Source organism: Gymnoscopelus braueri (genome assembly GCF_963280865.1).
Source record: "Gymnoscopelus braueri genome assembly, chromosome: 18".
In the NCBI taxonomy this organism is placed as follows: domain Eukaryota; kingdom Metazoa; phylum Chordata; class Actinopteri; order Myctophiformes; family Myctophidae; genus Gymnoscopelus; species Gymnoscopelus braueri.
This window is the reverse complement of record NC_137618.1, coordinates 2,903,262-2,923,199: the sequence shown is the minus strand read 5'-3', so window position 1 is coordinate 2,923,199 and position 19,938 is coordinate 2,903,262. Positions and strand designations below refer to the sequence as shown.

The 19,938-nt window shown below is 43.2% G+C and overlaps 1 protein-coding gene across 1 annotated transcript; it reads right to left on the bottom strand.

Annotated features, from left to right (window-relative positions):
- Positions 1-2,298: 2,298 nt before the first annotated feature.
- Positions 2,299-10,179, bottom strand: LOC308105818 (uncharacterized protein; the record flags this gene model as incomplete). Its single annotated transcript, XM_080456743.1, has 3 exons — positions 2,299-2,738; positions 8,096-8,290; positions 10,158-10,179. The coding sequence occupies 3 exons, from the start codon at positions 10,177-10,179 to the stop codon at positions 2,299-2,301; spliced, it is 657 nt and encodes a 218-aa protein (XP_080312869.1).
- Between the last annotated feature and the right edge of the window lie 9,759 nt (positions 10,180-19,938).

Here is a 19,938-nt window from a genome sequence, read left to right as displayed (position 1 = left end):
AGTGTATTACTTTCCTGTAGTTTTTGCTCTTTTTCTGTCAGTAGTTTATTACTTTCTTGCATTTTTTTGTCTTTTTCTGTCAGTAGTTTATTACTTTCCTGCAGTTTTTGCTCTTTTTCTGTCAGTAGTTTATTACTTTCTTGCAGTTTTTGCTCTTTTTCTGTCTGTAGTTTATTACTTTCTTGTAGTTTCTGCTCTTTTTCTGTCAGTAGTTTATCACTTTCCTGCAGTTTTTGCTCTTTTTCTGTCAGTAGTTTATTACTTTCCTGCAGTTTTTGCTCTTTTTCTGCCAGTATTTTATCACTTTCCTTCAGTTTTTGTTCTTTTTCTGCTAGTAGTTTATTACTTTCTTGTAGTTGTTGTTCTTTTTCTGCCAGTTTTTGGTCTTTTTCTGTCAGTAGTTTATTACTTTCCTGGAGTTTTTGCTCTTTTTTTGTCCGTAGTTTATTACTTTCCTTAAGTTTCTGGTCTATTTCTGTCAGTAGTTTATCTTTTTCTGTCAGTAGATTATTACTTTCCTTAAGTTTCTGGTCTTTTTCTGTCAGTAGTTTATCTTTTTCTGTCAGTAGTTTATCACTTTCCTGAATTGTCTGGTCTTTTTCTGTCAGTAGATTATTACTTTCCTGAATGTTCTGGTCTTTTTCGGTCAGTAGATTATTACTTTCCTGCAGTTTCTGTTCTTTTTCTGTCAGTAGATTATTACTTTCCTTAAGTTTCTGGTCTTTTTCTGTCAGTAGTTTATCTTTTTCTGTCAGTAGATTATTACTTTCCTTAAGTTTCTGGTCTTTTTCTGTCAGTAGTTTATCTTTTTTTGTCAGTAGTTTATCACTTTCCTGAATTGTCTGGTCTTTTTCTGTCAGTAGATTATTACTTTCCTGAATTTTCTGGTCTTTTTCGGTCAGTAGATTATTACTTTCCTTAAGTTTCTGGTCTTTTTCTGTCAGTAGTTTATTACTTTCCTGAATTTTCTGGTCTTTTTTGGTCAGTAGATTATTACTTTCCTGAATTTTCTGGTCTTTTTCGGTCAGTAGATTATGACTTTGCTGAATTTTCTGGTCTTTTTCTGTCAGTAGTTCCTTCAGACGTTGGTGTTTTTCCTGTAGAATCTGGTACGTCTGCGGTGCTGTATAGTGGTAGATCAGATCAGGATTAGGGTTATTTGGGGGGGAGGGGGGAGGGTTGGGTTGTTTCTGTGGATACTTTCTGTATGATCTGCATCTTGTGGTTGTTTTACGTCTATGTTTTTGTTTCACGTTTAATGTGTAATTTTTTTACTTCTGAATCTGCTTTTAAACAAATTGACCAGTTTGGGACAAAATAAACTTCACCTTGACCTATAGAACAACATTTTAACATAAAATATTCAATAATATAATGTAAAAGTTAACTTGACTTGGTTTTTAATATATTTTGATAAAGTAATATAATAATAATAATAATAATAATAATAATAATAATACTAATAAGGGTAATAATAATAATAATAATAATAATAATAATAATAATAATAATAATAATAGTAATAACAATAACAATAACAATAACAATAACAATAATAATGATAATAAGGGTAGTAATAATAATAATAATAATAATAATAATTATTATTATTATTATTATTATTATTATTATTATTACATTAATTATAATAATTATAATAATAATAATAAACCTGTGTGCTACTTAAAAGTAGCACTTTTCAAAAACAAGTTCACAAAGTGCTTCACAACACAAACCACAACCAACACAGTGTGAGGAAAGAAAAACAAAACACAGACAAAAGCAAAAACAACAAAAAATATCAATGCGGAATCCAAGCTACAAACTGCAGGCTTTCTATTCGTGGAAAGTTATCATGCTATAATAAAAGCCATTGTTCTCACATTAATAAAACATAAAATTAAATATTTGAAACATTGTTTAAAAAAGCTTCCTAACGATGATGTCACTGGTAGTGAGCATTCATGAGCATTAGTGAGGAGCAATTAAAGAAAATGGGTGAAGTGGTCCTTTATGGCCTATTTCAATTAGAGTGAAAATAGCCGATCTACAAGCTGACAACACGTCATGTGACACGATGTGATGAGCTTGTAGATCTGCTATTGTCACTATTTTCTGAAAAGTTCAGATTATTTTATTTATGTTCTAAATGTCAATACAACAATACATTGATCTTAAAAAGAAAATGTACTTTGTAATGAGTACTCTTCTATACTTGAGTATTTACTTGAGTACATTGCTGCCCATGACAAGACCCTCCCACCAGTTACTGCTCCACTGAGCTCCTTTAATGAAGAATCACTTCCTTCTCTCACCTTGTTTCATGGCCTCTTCTTGGAACATCTGGTTGGTGTAATGGCTTCCTCCGTTCTGCTCCACCATCCTGTTGATTTTATCCAGCAGCTCAGTGACCTGAGAGGGATCCTTAGATCTGTTGTTGAAGACATGATAGCCACCGCTACATTGTCTGGTTAGTTCTTGTCGTTCTGGGTAACGATTCAAAAAGTCTTCAACTGTTTCATCTTCTTCTTCAAGCCAGTCACCCCAAGTGAAGAGAACCATGGTGTATTTATTTGACATTTGGCCAAATGTTTCCTGAATCATTTCCACAGATTTCTGCTCCTCTTCTCTGAATCTTCTTCCCACTTGGATCACATTGAGGAACACTTGGGGACCAGGAGCAGCTAAACCAATACACTGTTTGATGTCATCCTGGCGGCTCGACAGTATTGTCATATCTAAAAAAGGGAAAAAGTAATATATTACTTGTTAATCGTTACTCTTTTCAAAAATATAACTTTTCTTATTAACCATTTTTTTAGCGTTGTCAATAATTAGTTACTTTTGGGGAAAAGTAACTGTAATATTATTACTCAAAATGTTATAGTAATTAGTTATATTAATGGAGTTGGTACAACTGAGGTTCAGGAGGTTGACCAAGGAGAAGACAACCTATCACAACTCTGACCATCCACCAGCAACTCCACCCATGCCAACCAGTGCCAACCACTCACCCATCTCCAACCAAGCTGACAACTCCTCCCCTGCCAACTACCTGGGTATTTAAACCCAGATTAAAAAAATGGCGGCGTGCTAGTTTTCTGTAAACAAGCACACACTACGTTCGTTGAGAGCATAGTTATTACTTATCTTCAATTATACTCGATCTAACTCTGCTAACACTTCAGCTACTAGTTAAGAATGGCACACATTTTGCTTCCGATGATGAGGATCTATACGTCGGGGCCGGTCAGGCGGCCGCCCCAGGACCGGTACCTACTCACCAGATCCAGCTACCTCAAGACGCGGATCCCGCCTTCCCGGACTCGGCCCAGTACGTTCCGGATACTCCACCAAATAGACGCCAGGTCAGATCCACAATCACCATCCCTCCTCCCGGCTCCGCGTCATCGCTCAACAGAACACCACGGGTGTTCCGCATCACCCCACCTCACAACCGGACCAGCCGCAGGCCCACCCCACACCAGCGGGACCCGTCACAATCACAGCAACACCAATCATCCCGTAATCCCACCCACCGATCCGGGAAACCCGTCGCCACCCTCCAACTCCTGATTTCCGACTGGAACAAAACTGGAATCCAGAGGGCTTTGTTAGCAAAAGGGGTCAGGTTCGCCCGCTCTGCCTCGAACAACAACAACTCCGGTGCGTCGTGTGGCTGTGACGTCGCGCAGCCAGCTGCTTCGTTGCGTGGCGTGGCACAGCTGGCGGCGCGGCGGGCCGCTCCACCGACACCTAGCGGCATGCTCTTGGTGCCCCTGTACCTAACCCCACCGTGATGTCTTGTCCTCCCAACCCAGTGTTTTCCAACCCCCCCCCCCCCCCTCCCGCCCCTCTTTTTGTCTTTTGTCTTGCTACAGCCACGCCAGCACCCATGCCTCCATCAGCCATCGCCCTCAACGCCCCCATGGTCTCCTCTTCACTCAGAAACCAGATTCTGTTAGGTATGGATGTCGACCTATCATCACTCATCCGCCCATCCACCAGCAGTTTCCACCCACGGTCCGTAGAAGTAGGAGGAGTCACAATAACCCTCCGCGACCACACCCCATCCACTTCATCCATCCTCACCCTAACCGAATTCATCCTGGCATTCTCCATTTATCGCGACACCCTCTACTCCACATACCCATCCCGGCGCCAGGAATTAGACGACTACTTATATCTATGCATGGACTCTCCGCCCGGTTCGGAGGAACCCTGTTCTATGAGTACCACCGCCAATTCTCCGCCAGAGCCGCATCACGCTTACAACTATTCAACTCATCTACATACTGGGGCACCGTGGATTTGGAATTATATTGCCGTATTTTTGCAGGGAAAACCGCCACAACTTGCTACTTGTGCAATCCACTTGCGCCCATCCAACCACCCTCTGCACTTACATCGCACCCGCTCCAAGCAGTCCCACTCCACGCCCTTCCACTTCACACCAAACCAGCCCGCCATTCCTTCACTGTTCAGTATTCCCAGTTACCCTCCAAAATCCAACAGCAACAACTACCCCGCGGCTACAAAGGCCAAGGACAGACGTGGCCGTCCTTTGGTCTTCCTGGGAAATAGGATGCTGTGCAACAACTTTAATGAGGGCGGCTGTGAACTGTCATCATGCAAGTTACTCCATGTGTGCACCTTCTGCGGCGGCGCCCACTCCCGCCCCACCTGCCCCCAAACCTACCAAGCCATCCCGCAGTTGACTGTCCAACCATCTCAACACACCTTGATTCCCGCATTAGCCAAGGAACTCTCCAATCATCCCAATTCATCCGTTTTTTCATCGACGGCCTCAACTTTGTTTTTTCTCCCGGACTCATCACCTCACCCTCATCCAACCACACCTGCAAGAACCTCCTTTCAGCCACCACCGACCCAGAGACAGTCACAACCCTCCTTCAAAAAGAGGTAAAAACGGCTTCATGATCGGTCCATTCTCTTCCCCTCCCTTCCCCACCTACCGCATCAGCCCCATCGGCGTAGCCACCCGCAAATATTCCCATGGCACTTCCGTCCCCAGCATAAACAGTCTCATCCCCAGTGATGACTACTCTCTCCAGTACGCCACAGTCGACAATGCAATAACCCTCATCCGCCTCGCAGGCCGCGGGGCCTGGCTATCTAAAGCGGATATCTCCTCCGCCTTCAAAGTTATGCCTCTCCATCCCGACTCGTGGCACCTCTTCGGAGTCCTCTGGGAGGAAGCTTATTATTTTGCAGTGCGCCTCACGTTCGGATGCAAAAGCAGTCCAAAACTGTTTGACAATCTATCAGAACTCCTCTGCTGGATCCTCACAAACAATTACAAACTCCCTCACCTGGTCCACCTCCTTCGACGACTTCTTTACGGTCGATCCCCCATCAGCACCACCAGCAAGAAGCCTCACAGCACTAAAAACAGTTTTCCAGCAGCTCTGAATACCACTCGCGGCCGAGAAAACGGAAGGTCCCTCCACCACCCTTGAGTTCCTTGGCATCACCCTCAACTCCACTACTTTTCAAGCATCACTTCCCCCGGACAAACTCAATCGGATATCAATGCTCATCTCCAACTATCTCGACGTCCCCCAGTGCACAAAGCAGCAACTCCTCTCACTCCTCGGGCATTTCAACTATGCAATCCGAATCCTTTCCCAAGGCCGCTCTTTCATTTCCCACCTCCTCCTCCTGGCATCTTCGGTCCCATCACTTCATCACCAAGTCACATTCACACCCGATTGCCTTTCTGAGCTGCGACTGTGGCACCAGCCTCCTGTCTCATTGGAATGGCATTTCCTTTTTCTACCAGGATTACTCATCTTCACCAGAGGACCTACAGCTTTTCACGGACGCGGCACCTTCCGTCGGGTACGGCGGCTACTACGGTGGCCGGTGGTTTGCTGCCGAGTGGCCAGAGGAGTTGATTTCCCAATCAACAGACGACGTCCACTCCTCGGCGCTCTACGAGCTTTACCCCATCGTGGTGGCGGCGTCCCTCTGGGGCTCAGAATGGACAAGCCGTTCCGTCCTAATCCATTCAGACAACCTCACCACTGTGCACATAATCAACAAAGGCCGTTCTTCCTCACTCCCCATCATGGCCCTTCTCCGTAGACTAACTTGGATCACCGTCACCAAAAACTTCATTTTACGCGCAGCTCACATCCCCGGCCTCCACAACACAATTGCTGACTCTCTTTCCCGTTTCCAATTCCAGAAATTCAGAGGATTGGCCCCCCTAGCAGACCAGACACCAACCCCGGTTCCACCCTGTTCAGAGATGATCTTCAAATAAATCACCCGCTCCACCACTTCGTCACCATATCCCGGCATACTATTTTGCAAGGCGTCGCCCCTTCCACCCTCTCCTCCTACTGGACAGCCTGGAAGAGCTATCAATCTTTCCACACCCTCTTCAACATCCATTTCCCATCCATGGACCTCATCACCCTCTCCTCCTACGTCAGCTACCTCCACACAACGGCCATCAGGACATCAACCATCAGAGTCTACATGTGTGGTATCAACTTCTTCGCCAAACTGTTAACCGGCACTCCACATCCATCCATCCAACACCCCCAGATCACCCTGCTTCTCAAAGGGCTCCAGAGGAACGAACCAAAGCTTCCCCCACAACGCCAACCCCTCACCGTGGGAATCCTAACGAGTTGCATCCACATCCTACACTCCGGATACTCAGATCCACATACAGACGCAACGCTCGAAGCCATGTTCCTCCTGGCCTTTTTTGGCTTTTTAAGATGTTCGGAGTTCACTGCCTCCAACTCCAGGTTCAACCCGGCTCATCCATATACTTGGCCGCTGGTCCTCCCAAGCTTACCACAGCTACATCCATACAAACACCCTGGACCTCCATAACGCCCACCTCTCCATGATCTCGTAACACAATTCCGATACTTTTGGGGTCCCTTAAAGGTTTCATGACGTTCAGTTTTACCACACATTAAAAGTCTTTGTCATGGTCCTTCTAAAGCCTTTTCAACTGCAATGAAAAAATAAATCTTTGCCTGCGGGTGTCGCTGGTGAGGGATTTTGCCTGTCAATCAACGCCTCTGCACCGCACCCCCCAAAGGAAAGGATAGGGGAGGGGAGGGGCGAGGAGGAGAGTGGGCGGGATTAATCGGCTGTGACCTCACTGCCGAAGGGCCAAGCTCAGATTACTTTTCAGCCTAATTATTCAGAAAACCCCAGACCACAGAAAATCCACTGAATGTTCAAAGTTCAGATTTTTTGGGTGTAATTGAGGTCATAAAACCCCCCAAAAAACATACAAAATTAAAAAAGTGAAAATGAATGTCATAGAACCTTTAATCTACCTCTGCACGGCTAACGCCTCGGACCCCTAAGCCAAAGTATCTGGGTGACGACCCCCCGGAACCTACTCCTTGGCCATTTCCCCTCCTAATCACGCCTGCCTTCCCATGACCAGTGCTCTTGACCATCTAAGCCGCATGACCTTAGATGATCACGCCGGCACCCCAATGCCATTCTCGGGCCCATGACCATCTAAGACGCACGCTTGCGTGTATTGATGACCTTAGATGACCACGCGTTCTAGAATGTCATATCCCTGCCCGTGGCCATCTAAGCCGCACGCTCCACGCTTGCGTGTAGTGATGACCTTAGATGACCACGCCGGCAATACACTGCTGTTCGTGCTTTTGACCACCTAAGCTGCACACTCCACGCTTGCGTGGAGTGATGACCTTAGATGACCATTTCGCACTCAGCTTATTGGCCGTTTATGCCGCATGTCCCATGCTGCCCATGTGACGCTCCCATAAACGATAATACCACTACAGCGTAAGATGTTGTTCGTGCCCTTGGCCATCTAAGCCGCACACTCCACGCTTGCGTGTAGTGATGACCTTAGACGACCATTCCGCACTCTGCATCCTTGGCCGTTTATGCCGCACGTCCCATGCAACGCATGTGACTCGCCCATAAACGACCATACTCCTGGGTTTTAAATAAACAACCTAAACCTATTTTTGTCTGATGTTTGGTCTTTCCTAGTGAACTGTTATTACTTACTGCTGATGTTACTTTTTCCATTACTTTACCTACTCTTGTTACTTACCGGGGGTGTCAATAACAGAAACATTTCTGCCATCCACTTCACCACTGGCCTTTTTACAGCTCTCTGTCACAGGGCCGAATGACCACCTGGATTCAAAAGCTTCATAACCCAAGATGGTGTTTCCAGAGGCACTCTTTCCAACTCCCCCCCTCCCAACCATCACAATCCTCATTTCATCATTGTCTGTAAAGAGACCTGAGAGAGAGAGAGAGAGAGAGAAAAGAAAGACATTAATGACAGCATTCATAATGTACCTCCATATATAGTGGCCAGTGTAACTATTGCACATTTACCACTTATACTTCATCGTACAACAAATAATTAAAATAGCAATTGTGAGCTATTATTATTATTATTATTATTATTATTATTATTATTATTATTATTATTATTATTATTGTCTCCGCCAGGCCTAAAGGCATGGCGAGAGAGTATGTTTTACCCCTTGTCCGTCCGTCCGTGTGTGTGTGTGTGTGTGTGTGTGTGTGTGTGTGTGTCCTGTCCGTGTGTTACCAGCTAATCTCCGGCACCGTTGGCCCGGTCGCTGCCAAACTGTGCACACACACTCCCTGGATGCCAATTCAGAACCTCTGCCTCAAATTTTTCACATGGGCCTGTTGTAGCGCCACCTGGAGGCCGATTTGTGCAAAACCCATTTTTTTACATTACTCCTACAGATTTAATCCAAACGTCATGCAAATCAGTACACAGTATCTCTATAGTCATGTGATCAACAAGGATCTGTCCGATTCCCCATATTCCATCCTCATTGGCTAAGGTTGGCTTCCAAAATTTGCAGGATTGGTCCGTTTTGAACAAAATGCCTCAAATCATGAACGCAGCTTGCGATTTCCGTGAAATTTCACAAACACATTCCCACTACGCCGAGGAGCAAATGACACTGACATTTTTCAAATCAGCCTCATGGTGGCGCTATAAAAGGCTGATTTGTGTTTTTAACTATAACTGCACCGATCTGCATGAAACTTTGCATGCACACTCCCTAGAGGCCAAGGAAAAACATCTGCCCTGCATCTTTCACATTTGCCTTTTATAGCGCCACCAGGAGGCCCACGTATGTACACATTTTTGGATATTAAGCCTTCAGATTTTATCCAAATTTCACACAAATCGGTACACATGATCTCTATAGTCATGTGATCAAGATGGAACTGTTTGATTTTTCATATTTCATCCTGATTAGCTAACATTGACATCTAAAGTTTGCAGAAGTGGCCTGTTTTGAACAAAATGCCACAAATCAACGCAGCGTCCGATTGAGGTGACACTTTGCACGCACATTCGCACTATGTTGAAGAACAAATGCCAACCTTTAACATTGCCCTATTATAGCGCCACCAGGAGGCCGATTTTTTCAACACTTTTCTTTTTTGTATTACTCCTACAAATGTTGTCCAATCATCACGCAAATCGGTACCCATTATCTCTATAGTCAAGTGATCAAGATGGTTCTGTCCGATTTTTCATATTCCACCCTGATTGGCGAATTCCGAACATTGTTGGCCCACAATAACCTACCTGACCTGGCGGAGACCTGTGCTCCGAGGAGCACTTTTTCTAGTTATTATTATTATTATTACCCTTATTAGTAGTAGTAGTAGTAGTAGTAGTAGTAGTATCATTATAATCATCATTATTCTTATTAACTGAGGAAAGAGAGAGATTGAGAGACATGTAACACTGGTCTACAGACAGAACTGAACCGGACATTGTGAATGTGGTCACACACTAGTGCACCGTGCACATACTGTATGATGTCATGTCAGCTCAATAAAGTAGATCCCAATGTCATGATTATTACATAATAGTCCAATCTAAAAGTAATTAAATATGTCAGTAATTTCTTTGTATATTTAAGTCACTAGAGGTTCAGGTTCCTTTTATGCCCATATATGGAGATCTCTGTATCTGTCAGTCCTTGTCTCTTTTATGCTCATATATGGAGATCGCTGATCTCTATATACACATATACTATATGGCCATAGTACCCATTTATGGAGTTAACAAATGTGTTTGCGTAGGAAACAGTGTAGTGACCTACCCTGATCGCTGGCCTCTGCCATGACTCCTGTATGAAGAAGAAAAGACACATTAATATAACAGCTTATATTCACAACATTTATGTATATTGTTGCTGTCAGGTTGAAACCTCTCATATCTCCATATTTCAACTTGTTATGTTTTTTGTTGTTGTTGTGAACGCCCACTTCCAATGGTACACAATGGTGTCAAACAAAAGTAGTGAAAATAGCAGATCTACAAGCTCACAACGCATCTCATCGCAACACGCTGTGAGCTTGTAGATTGGCTATTTTCACAATGTTATAATGTCTTTAAAATAATACAAGGTTTCCACCCGACAGCAACAATATATGATTTGTGCTTTATAATTTTTTGCACAACCTATATTCATAACTTTTATGTTCGTAACATAAGTGTTTCCGAAAACTCTTAGGATCGTGGTTCTCAAGAAAAGCAGATCTACAAGCTCACAGCGCGTCACTTCGTACCGCGCTGCTTTGTACATTTGCTATTTATTTTATTTTATGAAAAATGTTGAATCATTTAGCATTTGTTAACACAATTCGTCTCTTCTGGGGGTCCCTGCACAAAACATTTCAGATGGGGGTCCGCAGCCAAATACATATAATTTTGGGGGTCCTTGGCACGATAAAGTTTGAGAACCGTTGATTTAAAAGGCATTTATAGAATCAGCCTCAGGTCTTAATGGGTTAATGAGTAAAAGGAGATTATACCTCAAGGTTCAAGGTTCAATACTTTATTGTCATAATAAACATGCATTTATATCACAGCATGTAGCCGCTGCTACTCTGCCCCTGTTCTGGCCATGTCGTAATAGGCCAACATCCAGCCATAATAGCAGATCTACAAGCTCAATGGGACACGTTGTGAGCTTGTAGATCTGTTATTTGTTTTGACAAACATGTTAGGTGTAGAGGTAAAGAAGGAGAGAGGATCAGGTTATCTTATGTCCCACCACACTGTACTGTAAAATGTGTCACCACTGTACACAGCCATCTTTCTTTGCACAGTGACACAGTCACAACAAGTCACTCACTGTGACACACACACACACACACACACACACACACACACACACACACACACACACACACACACACACACACACACACACACACACACACACACACACACACACACACACACACACACAGACCCATGTCCCCTTCAAAAACAAACCTCTTCGTTGAAAATAGCCGATCTACGAGTTCACAACGTGTCACAGCTTGTAGATCAGCTGTTCTCTGTGAACGTTCCCCCCAGCATAGAGCTGCTGCATGGGGTTCAGGTGGTTAATGTAACATAAATCACACAACTCTGAGGACCCCCTAGGGGGTCCCAGACCCCCTGTTGAAGTACCCTGTTATAGACTGAGAAACGTAAACAGAACGTCTTACCTGATGTCTGATGTCTGCTTGTGATGTTTAGACCTGAAGAGCAAGTTCATGCAAAGCCTCACATGACTGACTGACTGACTGACTGACTGACTGACTGACTGACTGACTGACTGCTGTAGGACCAAACAGTGTGAACTACACAGGAAGCATTGAAGTCACGTCCTTATCATTAGTTAATCATTAACTGGATTTGATTTAACCCATTCAATCCAATCTCTGTCTTTGTATTGTGTTTGGCTATTTGCAATCTTTTAATCTATTTTTTAAAGCGATTTATTTTTTTACTCAAATCTTTGCTTCTGGGGGTCCCTGGAACAAAACATTTTGAGATGGGGGTCCGCGGCCAAATACATATCTTGGACATGAAAAAGTGTAGAAGGCAGCCGTGATGAGTTGGTGAACTGTTTAAAATTCTATCTACCTTCAAGCAAGCTGTGGTGGAAGCAGTACTTCAGTAAAAGTAGCTTGACGATACTTTGTTAAGTGAAAGTGCTGGATTCTAAATTTGACTGGAGCAAAACATACAACTAGAGGTACTGGCATTAACATATAGCTCAAAGTACCAATGTTAAAAGTACTACAATTGTTTTAAATGTGTCTAAAATAGCAGATACAGATTTTTGTTGAGAGCTAGCAGATCTGCTGAAGTCTGAAATATTAATGCATGTGTTGTAGTAACAATCTAAATAATCTAAATAATCTAAATCTACAAAGTAACTAAAGTTTTCAAATAATTGTTGTGGATAATATTTGCCTCTGAGATGTAAAGTAGAATAATAAAGTTTTGAAAAAAAATTACCTTAAAGTTGTACTAGTGTACTGTAAGACCATATCCCCATATTATATTATTATATATTACATATTTTAAGTACTCTACTTAGTGTACTGTAAGACCATATCCCCATATTATATTATTATATATTACATATTTTAAGTACTCTACTTAGTGTACTGTAAGACCACACAGCAATAGTGTTATCACTGTGGCAGTGAGTGATGCTGAAGAACAACACTGCCCCCTACTGACAACCCCTGGTACTACGACCACCTCTTTCCATTTGTGTCTGATAAAATGAATGTTAAATATAATGAATAAAGTAGAGACAGAACACAGAGAGAGGGGTAGAGAGAGGTAGACACAGAACACACATAGAGAGAGGTAGAGAGAGGTAGAGACAGAACACACACAGAGAGAGAGAGAGAGAAAGAGAGAGAGAGAGAGAGAGAGAGAGAGAGAGAGAGAGAGAGAGAGAGAGAGAGAGAGAGAGAGAGAGAGAGAGGTAGACACAGAACACACATAGAGAGAGGTAGAGAGAGGTAGAGACAGAACACACACAGAGAGAGAGAGAGAGAAAGAGAGAGAGAGAGAGAGAGAGAGAGAGAGAGAGAGAGAGAGAGAGAGAGAGAGAGAGAGAGAGGTAGACACAGAACACACATAGAGAGAGGTAGAGACAGAACACACACACAGAGAGAGAGAGAGAGAGAGAGAGAGAGAGAGAGAGAGAGAGAGAGAGAGAGAGAGAGAGAGAGAGAGAGAGAGAGAGAGAGAGAGAGAGAGAGAGAGGGGTAGAGAGAGGTAGAGAGAGGTAGACACAGAACACAGAGAGAGAGAGAGAGAGAGAGAGAGAGGGGTGATTGATTGATTGAAATTTTTATTAGGCAAAAGAATGTAAAACAACACAGTTACATTTATAATGCTTTTGTCTAAAAGGTCCGGCCAAAAAAGTCCTTGCGGACTTGTTTCCGTTGGGGTCCTTGAGTTAATTTCATAGACATATATAGTAGCAACCAAACAGTTCAAAAATCAACATGAAAATACAGATAATACAGAAAAAGTACCACTATGTACAAAAAAAGCATTTAAAGGTAGGTTTTCCAGTGTTTCCTCATGTGTCCTCTTAGTCCTCCAGCCTATCCAAGTGTTGATTGTATGTTGAGTTCACTGTGTCTAGTTAGTCCTTGTCTATATATTTGTCCTTGAGTCTGCTGGTAGTTGTTTGTTAGTAAATCTATGTCACAGTGTTAGTTCCTAGCTCATAGTATAGTGTTATCTTTGCTCCTAGCTGTATGTCCATGTCCTAGTCTCCTAGTGTTCCTTTGTTTGTTCCTGGTTCCTTAAGTTAATGAAGCCCTTGTATTAGATCTGCTCTGCCTCATCCTCTTCCTCTGTTCTGCACTTGGCTCCTCCTACACCTCTCTGTCTCTGTCAGTACCAATGTCCAGCATTTACATGATCAATGAACCTTTAGTTTAGTGGTTCTCAAACCTTTTCATGCCAAGGACCCCCAAATTGATATTTATTTGACCGCGGACCCCCATCAGATTTTTTTTTGTGCCAGGGACCTCCACCCCCCCCCCCCTCAGAAGCACAGATTTGAGTAAGTTTTTTTCGATTTGCACACATTTTCAAGATAAAAAAAAAAAAGAGCAGATCTACAAGCTCATAGCACGCCACTGAGTGCCGCGCTATGAGCTTTTATATCTGCTATTTTTGAATAGCCAAAAGTATAGAATATGGATTAAGTGGTTAATATGATTTTGACGCTATAACAAATTTAGCTGGGGACCCCCTGGTATCCCCCCCATGGACCCCTGGAGGTCCCTGGACCCCACTTTGAGAACCAATTCTTCAGCAAAGACACTAACAATATCCAACATGTATATGATCAATGAATCAGTCCTCTACATCAATCGGTTCACAAACGTTTTAGCCCGAGACCAACAAGATAAACTTGATGTCTCCCTGGGACCCAAACTAGTAGAGCAACGCATTGTGAGCTTGTAGATCGTCTATTTTCACTTCTTCTTAAAAAAAATCATTTATGTAACGGTATCGGGGCTCTCCCCAGGCTGGCTGAGGGAGAGTAGCGCCCAGGATTAAGGCTTAAGAAAAAAAATAAAAGAAAAAAGGTCATTCATGGAATTCATTTTTATTTCTTTTTATCAAAATCTTTTGAAATAATAACAAAACATTCTAAAAAGGGATTATTTACTCACGACCCACAAAATGGGTCCCTGACCCACTGTTTGGGAATCAGTGGTTTAGAGACTAGAGAACTACTTATCAGCAGTGAGATCACAACTCAGTGACGGCACAACTTGTTCTCGTCTTATCTGGTATGTTAATAATATGTTAATTAGGGGGCGTGTTCAAAGTCATGGCTCTGTAGACAAAACGTTTCCACATCCAGTTCTAACTGTGTGTCTTTACGACTGATGATTCACGTTGAGATGGGCTCCTGTTGTTCCTGTGACTGTTGTCGCTGTGACGACCCCGAAGGTACGTTAACGACAAGAATTATGTGTGTGTGTGTGTGTGTGTGTGTGTGTGTGTGTGTGTGTGTGTGTGTGTGTGTGTGTGTGTGTGTGTGTGTGTGTGTGTGTGTGTGTGTGTGTGTTCCATGACAGGTGAACTGCAGAGATTGCCTGATAACCAAGAGAAACATCTCTTTGTATATATAAACGTATCTCTATAAACTAAAAGTAAATCAGTTCAACCAAACCAGTTTGGGCTCATCAAGATGACGGAGAGAAACAGTATTAAATGTTAAACACTTGTACTTAAACTGGAGCACCAATGGCATTAAGTTTAATGAGGAAACCAGCCCAGACCTAGCTCTGGTCCACAGCGTTAGAAGGAGTTCTCCTTAACGCTTTCCAGCCGCCCCCCCCCCCCCCCCCCCCCCCCGGTAGAGCAGGCTGTACAGCCTCTCGACTGTACTAACAAATAAATATACACCTTTGATATACTCACCAAAACAAAGAGGGTTTTAAGATGTTGAAAGCCTACAGATCTGGTCAATGGAATGTTTCTATTGACAAGATCTGTAGGGGGCGCAGTGGAGCAACTAAACCATTTTCAATCGGTGGAATATTTTCTTTTCTGGCCAAAAAGTGTATTTTAGACATGAGGTGGAGGACTCAGAGTGTTGCCACTAAGGAAAGAAGGCTTTCAACATCTTAAAACCGTCTTTGTTTTGGTGAGTAGCAAAAGTGTATTTTTTATTTTGACTAAAGACGAGAGGCTGCACTACCAGGAGTGTGCGGGCAACGGCTGAAAAGTCACATAGCGGTAAGGAGAACTTCTTCTAACTGGTTCTATAATATGATATACTATGTTTTAGGAGAGGACAAGTGCTGCGGATCATGCCTGGAAGCAATAGGAGCTGTACTGGGATCCCTTGTATGCGTAGGTCTGGAAGCTCTTCAACATGTCGATGTCTGACTGACTGCACAAGCCCTCCTACATGATGTATTTTTCTTTTCTACATTTTTTATCCCATGATTTTTGTAACCCATTTTTTCACCAAGTGCCAATTGCCTAAGCTTGTAATCCTGGGCGCTACTCTCCCTCTGCCAGCCCTGGGGAGAGCCCGGAACTGAGCTCATGCTTCCTTCCTTCAATGCATGAGGAGTGAGCAGGCCTCTTCTTATCACCTGACAGGGTGGAGTTTCCCCGGTAGTACGTAGCGCGTGGAAGGAACACGTTATTCCAACCAGTTCCTTTCCCCTCCATCAGGCGCCCCGGCTGACCAGGGGGGAGGCAGTATAGAGACCAGGATTACTGCATGTTTTTTGTGAGGGTACCTACCCTAGGAGACACGGAGAGAACATGCAAACTCCACACAGAAAGGCCCTTTCACCAACCCCACCTAGGATATGGACACTGATGACACGGTCAGCGCCCCCAGCGTCCCCGGCGGGAATCGAACCCAGGACCTTCTAGCTGTGAGGCGACAGCGCTACATGAGGACTACACAAGGCACATGCAGGTGTCACATGGGTGGACCATCTTCATGCAGCACTCTGAAAACAGTCGGCGACATTTATTTTTTTCATGGAGCCGGATTTCAGTTTTAAGAGTCGTTCAAAACGTTCTTCTTCCACCTGAGAACCATCGCAAAAATCAAGTCCTTCCTGTCAAATCTGGTGATTTAGAAAAGGTCACGTGTGTATTTATCACTATACTGCCATCTGTGTCATTTTCAGATTTCTTTGGCTGTTCAAAAATAGCAGATCTACAAGCTCATAGCGCGGCACCGAGTGCTGCGCTATGAGCTTGCAGATCTGCTATTTTTTAAAAGTCGTGAAAATGTGTGCAAATCTTTGAATATACTTTTTTTTTTTTGGAGCGAACATTTGTAACTCAAATCTTTGCTGCTTCTGGGGGGGGGGGGGGGGGTCCCTGGAACAACATATTTTACAAATGTTCACTTTAATTACTTTTCAAAAATAGCAGATTTGAATAGCCAAATGTTTTTTTAAATGACACATCAGATGCGTTCCGGATTGAATGGGTTAAAATGCTAAAGGCAACGTGAGAGGGTTTTTCCCAGAACTCTGTCAGTCAGACTCTCTCGTGTTCCTATACTTGATGATGATGATGATGATGATGATGGGCAGATTCACAGTCAGATGGTTAGAGAAACATGCTAAAAACATTTTCTGGTCATTTGAACCAGACATTGTAGTACAAATATCCTCTTCATTTTGGAAGAGGAACTATTTATCAAAGTCTGTACCTCATGACCTCATAGCTGCCTCATAGCTACAGACAACGCTGGCTAAGATATTTATGTTATGCTACATTCAGAAACATGTAGGGGAGACCGGGAACAAAAGTAACACTTTTGTATTTGCCTTCATAATTCACAGACTACTTGAAATATCCTAGTCATCTTTTGCTATAAGAAACATATATATGTGCCCTCATTAACCCTGCAAGACCCGGATATATTTCTACTTACAAAAAAAAATTGTCAACCTTTCAGATGGTGTTTTAGGAGTACTTTGGAGAGGAAAATATAATGTTTTTAAAAAAAAATAGTTTTCGTAAGGTTTTATTGAAATGTTGTAATATTACAACAGTGGGTCTAACGGGTAGCAGAATTTCCTATAGGCCATTTTACTCACTGTCAGAATAGCATGGCAAATGTCTATATACTTCACTAAAACAACTTAAGGGTTCATTTATATGGTTATGGTTTATCATTTGGCCTCAGAACAGTATACATTATGAATAATATTGGGCCTCAGAACAGTACATTATGAATAATAACATCAATAAGCCATATTTTTAAGAATTTTGATTTTATTAAAAGAACAAAATGAAAAACAGTACAATGAATGTACTAAAGAAACCTAATTACAATATACACTGGTCACAATGTGATGCAAACAGCCCTCCACCGAAGACCAATTCACACCTGCTCAAAATGAAACGGGCACCCCCTCTCATCCATCTATTTGAACACCATTTACAATCACTTGCTTTTTAGCAGTGATAGTCCCAGAAACAGTTTCGGTCTCCTGAAATGCACAGACGAACACCACACTTGTGGCAGAGTAAGCTGGTGTAACTTGAACAGCCACTATTCCTGCAGCGCCCCCTCTCTGTCTTCCGTGGGAGGTGTCCAACTTGGTCCTGGCGCACATCTGATGGCCGATGTTGACATGGTGCCTTGCGTGGATTGCAGTCTGGACTATCTTCCAGTTGTCTCTTCTGAGCTGAAGATGGCCGTCCCCTCTTTGGCGTTTTGACTGCAGTGTTCACCTGATTAGAACAGAATAAATGAATATACATGTCAAAGATTCATCAGGATACAAGTCTGAGATATTGCAAACATTGAAATACTAAAATGACAAATGGTAAACATAACTTGATTCTTACCAGAATGAGAGAGGATGCAAGATCTGCTTGGAAGAGTCTGAGTATCAGGATGTCTTTCTGTGGGACCTTGAGAGCTTCACAGTCGCGTTTGTAGAGGAGCCAGGCGTTGATCACAGCAAGGGTGATGGTGTGCCAGAAGATGTACATGTACCAGCGACGGGCTTTCAGGGGGAACTTGTACTTGGCTGTGAAGGAGTCCAGCAAATCCACACCACCCATGTACTTGTTGTAGGTGCCCACAATGTACGGCCTTTGAACTTCAATGTAGGTCTTGTTGGCCTTGTCCCAGCGTTGAGTCGCCTCCACAGGTTCTGTTCCAGCAAAGGATGAGACAAGTGTGACAGCCCTGTTGTCGTACCACTTGACCACAGCGATGTTGTGGTTTTTCTCCACTCTGTAGTCAAAGGCACCCCTCCCCTTCTTCTTCAAGCTCTTGTCATCTTCGAGGTTGCAGTTCGGTAGGCGGTTCTGAGGGATTGAATGAATGAATGTTTTTATTAGCAAGTTTGGCATATGGTACAGGAGCACATACAGAAGCAATACTAAAAGGATAACACAAAAAGCATAGGGCTTGTTTTCATTGTGGTCATTACCTGTCTTGCTGTTCCCACGTAGTGGATGCCGTGAGAAAGGAGCCTCTCTACCAGTAGAGTAGATGTGAAGAAGTTGTCCGCGTAGATCTTGTAGTTCTGACCACTTGGCAGTGTTGAAGCAAGCTTCATGACGACATCCCCTGACAAGCCAAGTTCAGATTTGGCTCGTACGCCATTGCTGCTCCCTTGGTAAACGTCAAAGTCACACATGATGCCGCTGATCCCTGTTCTGACCCATACTTTGAACCCCCAGGGATGTGGCTTGCCTCTCATGTACTGCTTGATGCTGCTGAACCTCCCCTTGAATGGAATCATCATCTCATCCACAGAGTTGTGCTCTTCTGGCACCACCTGTAGGCACTTCTCTCTGAACGAATTCAGCCATGGTCGGATTTTCCAGAGTTTGTCCTTCTTTTCACTCTCTGGCACTGTCAAGTTGTCAACTAGATGTAACGAGGTCATCAAAGACTGATATCTGTTGCGTGGCATCACATCAGCTACAGGGGCATATCGTGTGTTGGCTTCCCAGTACATTCGGCATCCATTCATTTGTACAAGGCCCATGTTCAGATGCATGCCCATCATTTGCTCTATTTCTTTTCCACTTGTGTTAACTGATGTTCCTGTTGTTTGAAGGCTGTACACATTTGTTTGTTTGGTTTTCTTTGGACTCCTCTCCACAGGCCTCTTCATCCGACTCTTCATCAGTTTCAGTAAAGTCGATGTCCACATCACTCTCTCCATTCATTACAATATCCAACACATCCCTTGCAGTGAAGCGAGGCTCTCTCCTTGCTTGTGGCATTCTGAAATGAAAATAAAGAAATACCATTAGTACATTAGTACTAGCACATCTCACTGCAGGTACATATTTCACAAGTCACACAATACTGTCTGGCCAACCTATTGTACTTTGCTTATCCTCACAAGTGGCATCAGTGATGATGGTACTTAGCACCATCAGTGATGAATGATGATGCTTAGCCTAACAAAGGGATTGGGGATGACTGTAAGTGGGCAATCCCAACACCCATCACATGAACAATGATGAGAGATTCTTAACTGGGCGACTCCCATATGAACAATTACCATACACTGATTGCTAACCACAAACATTAC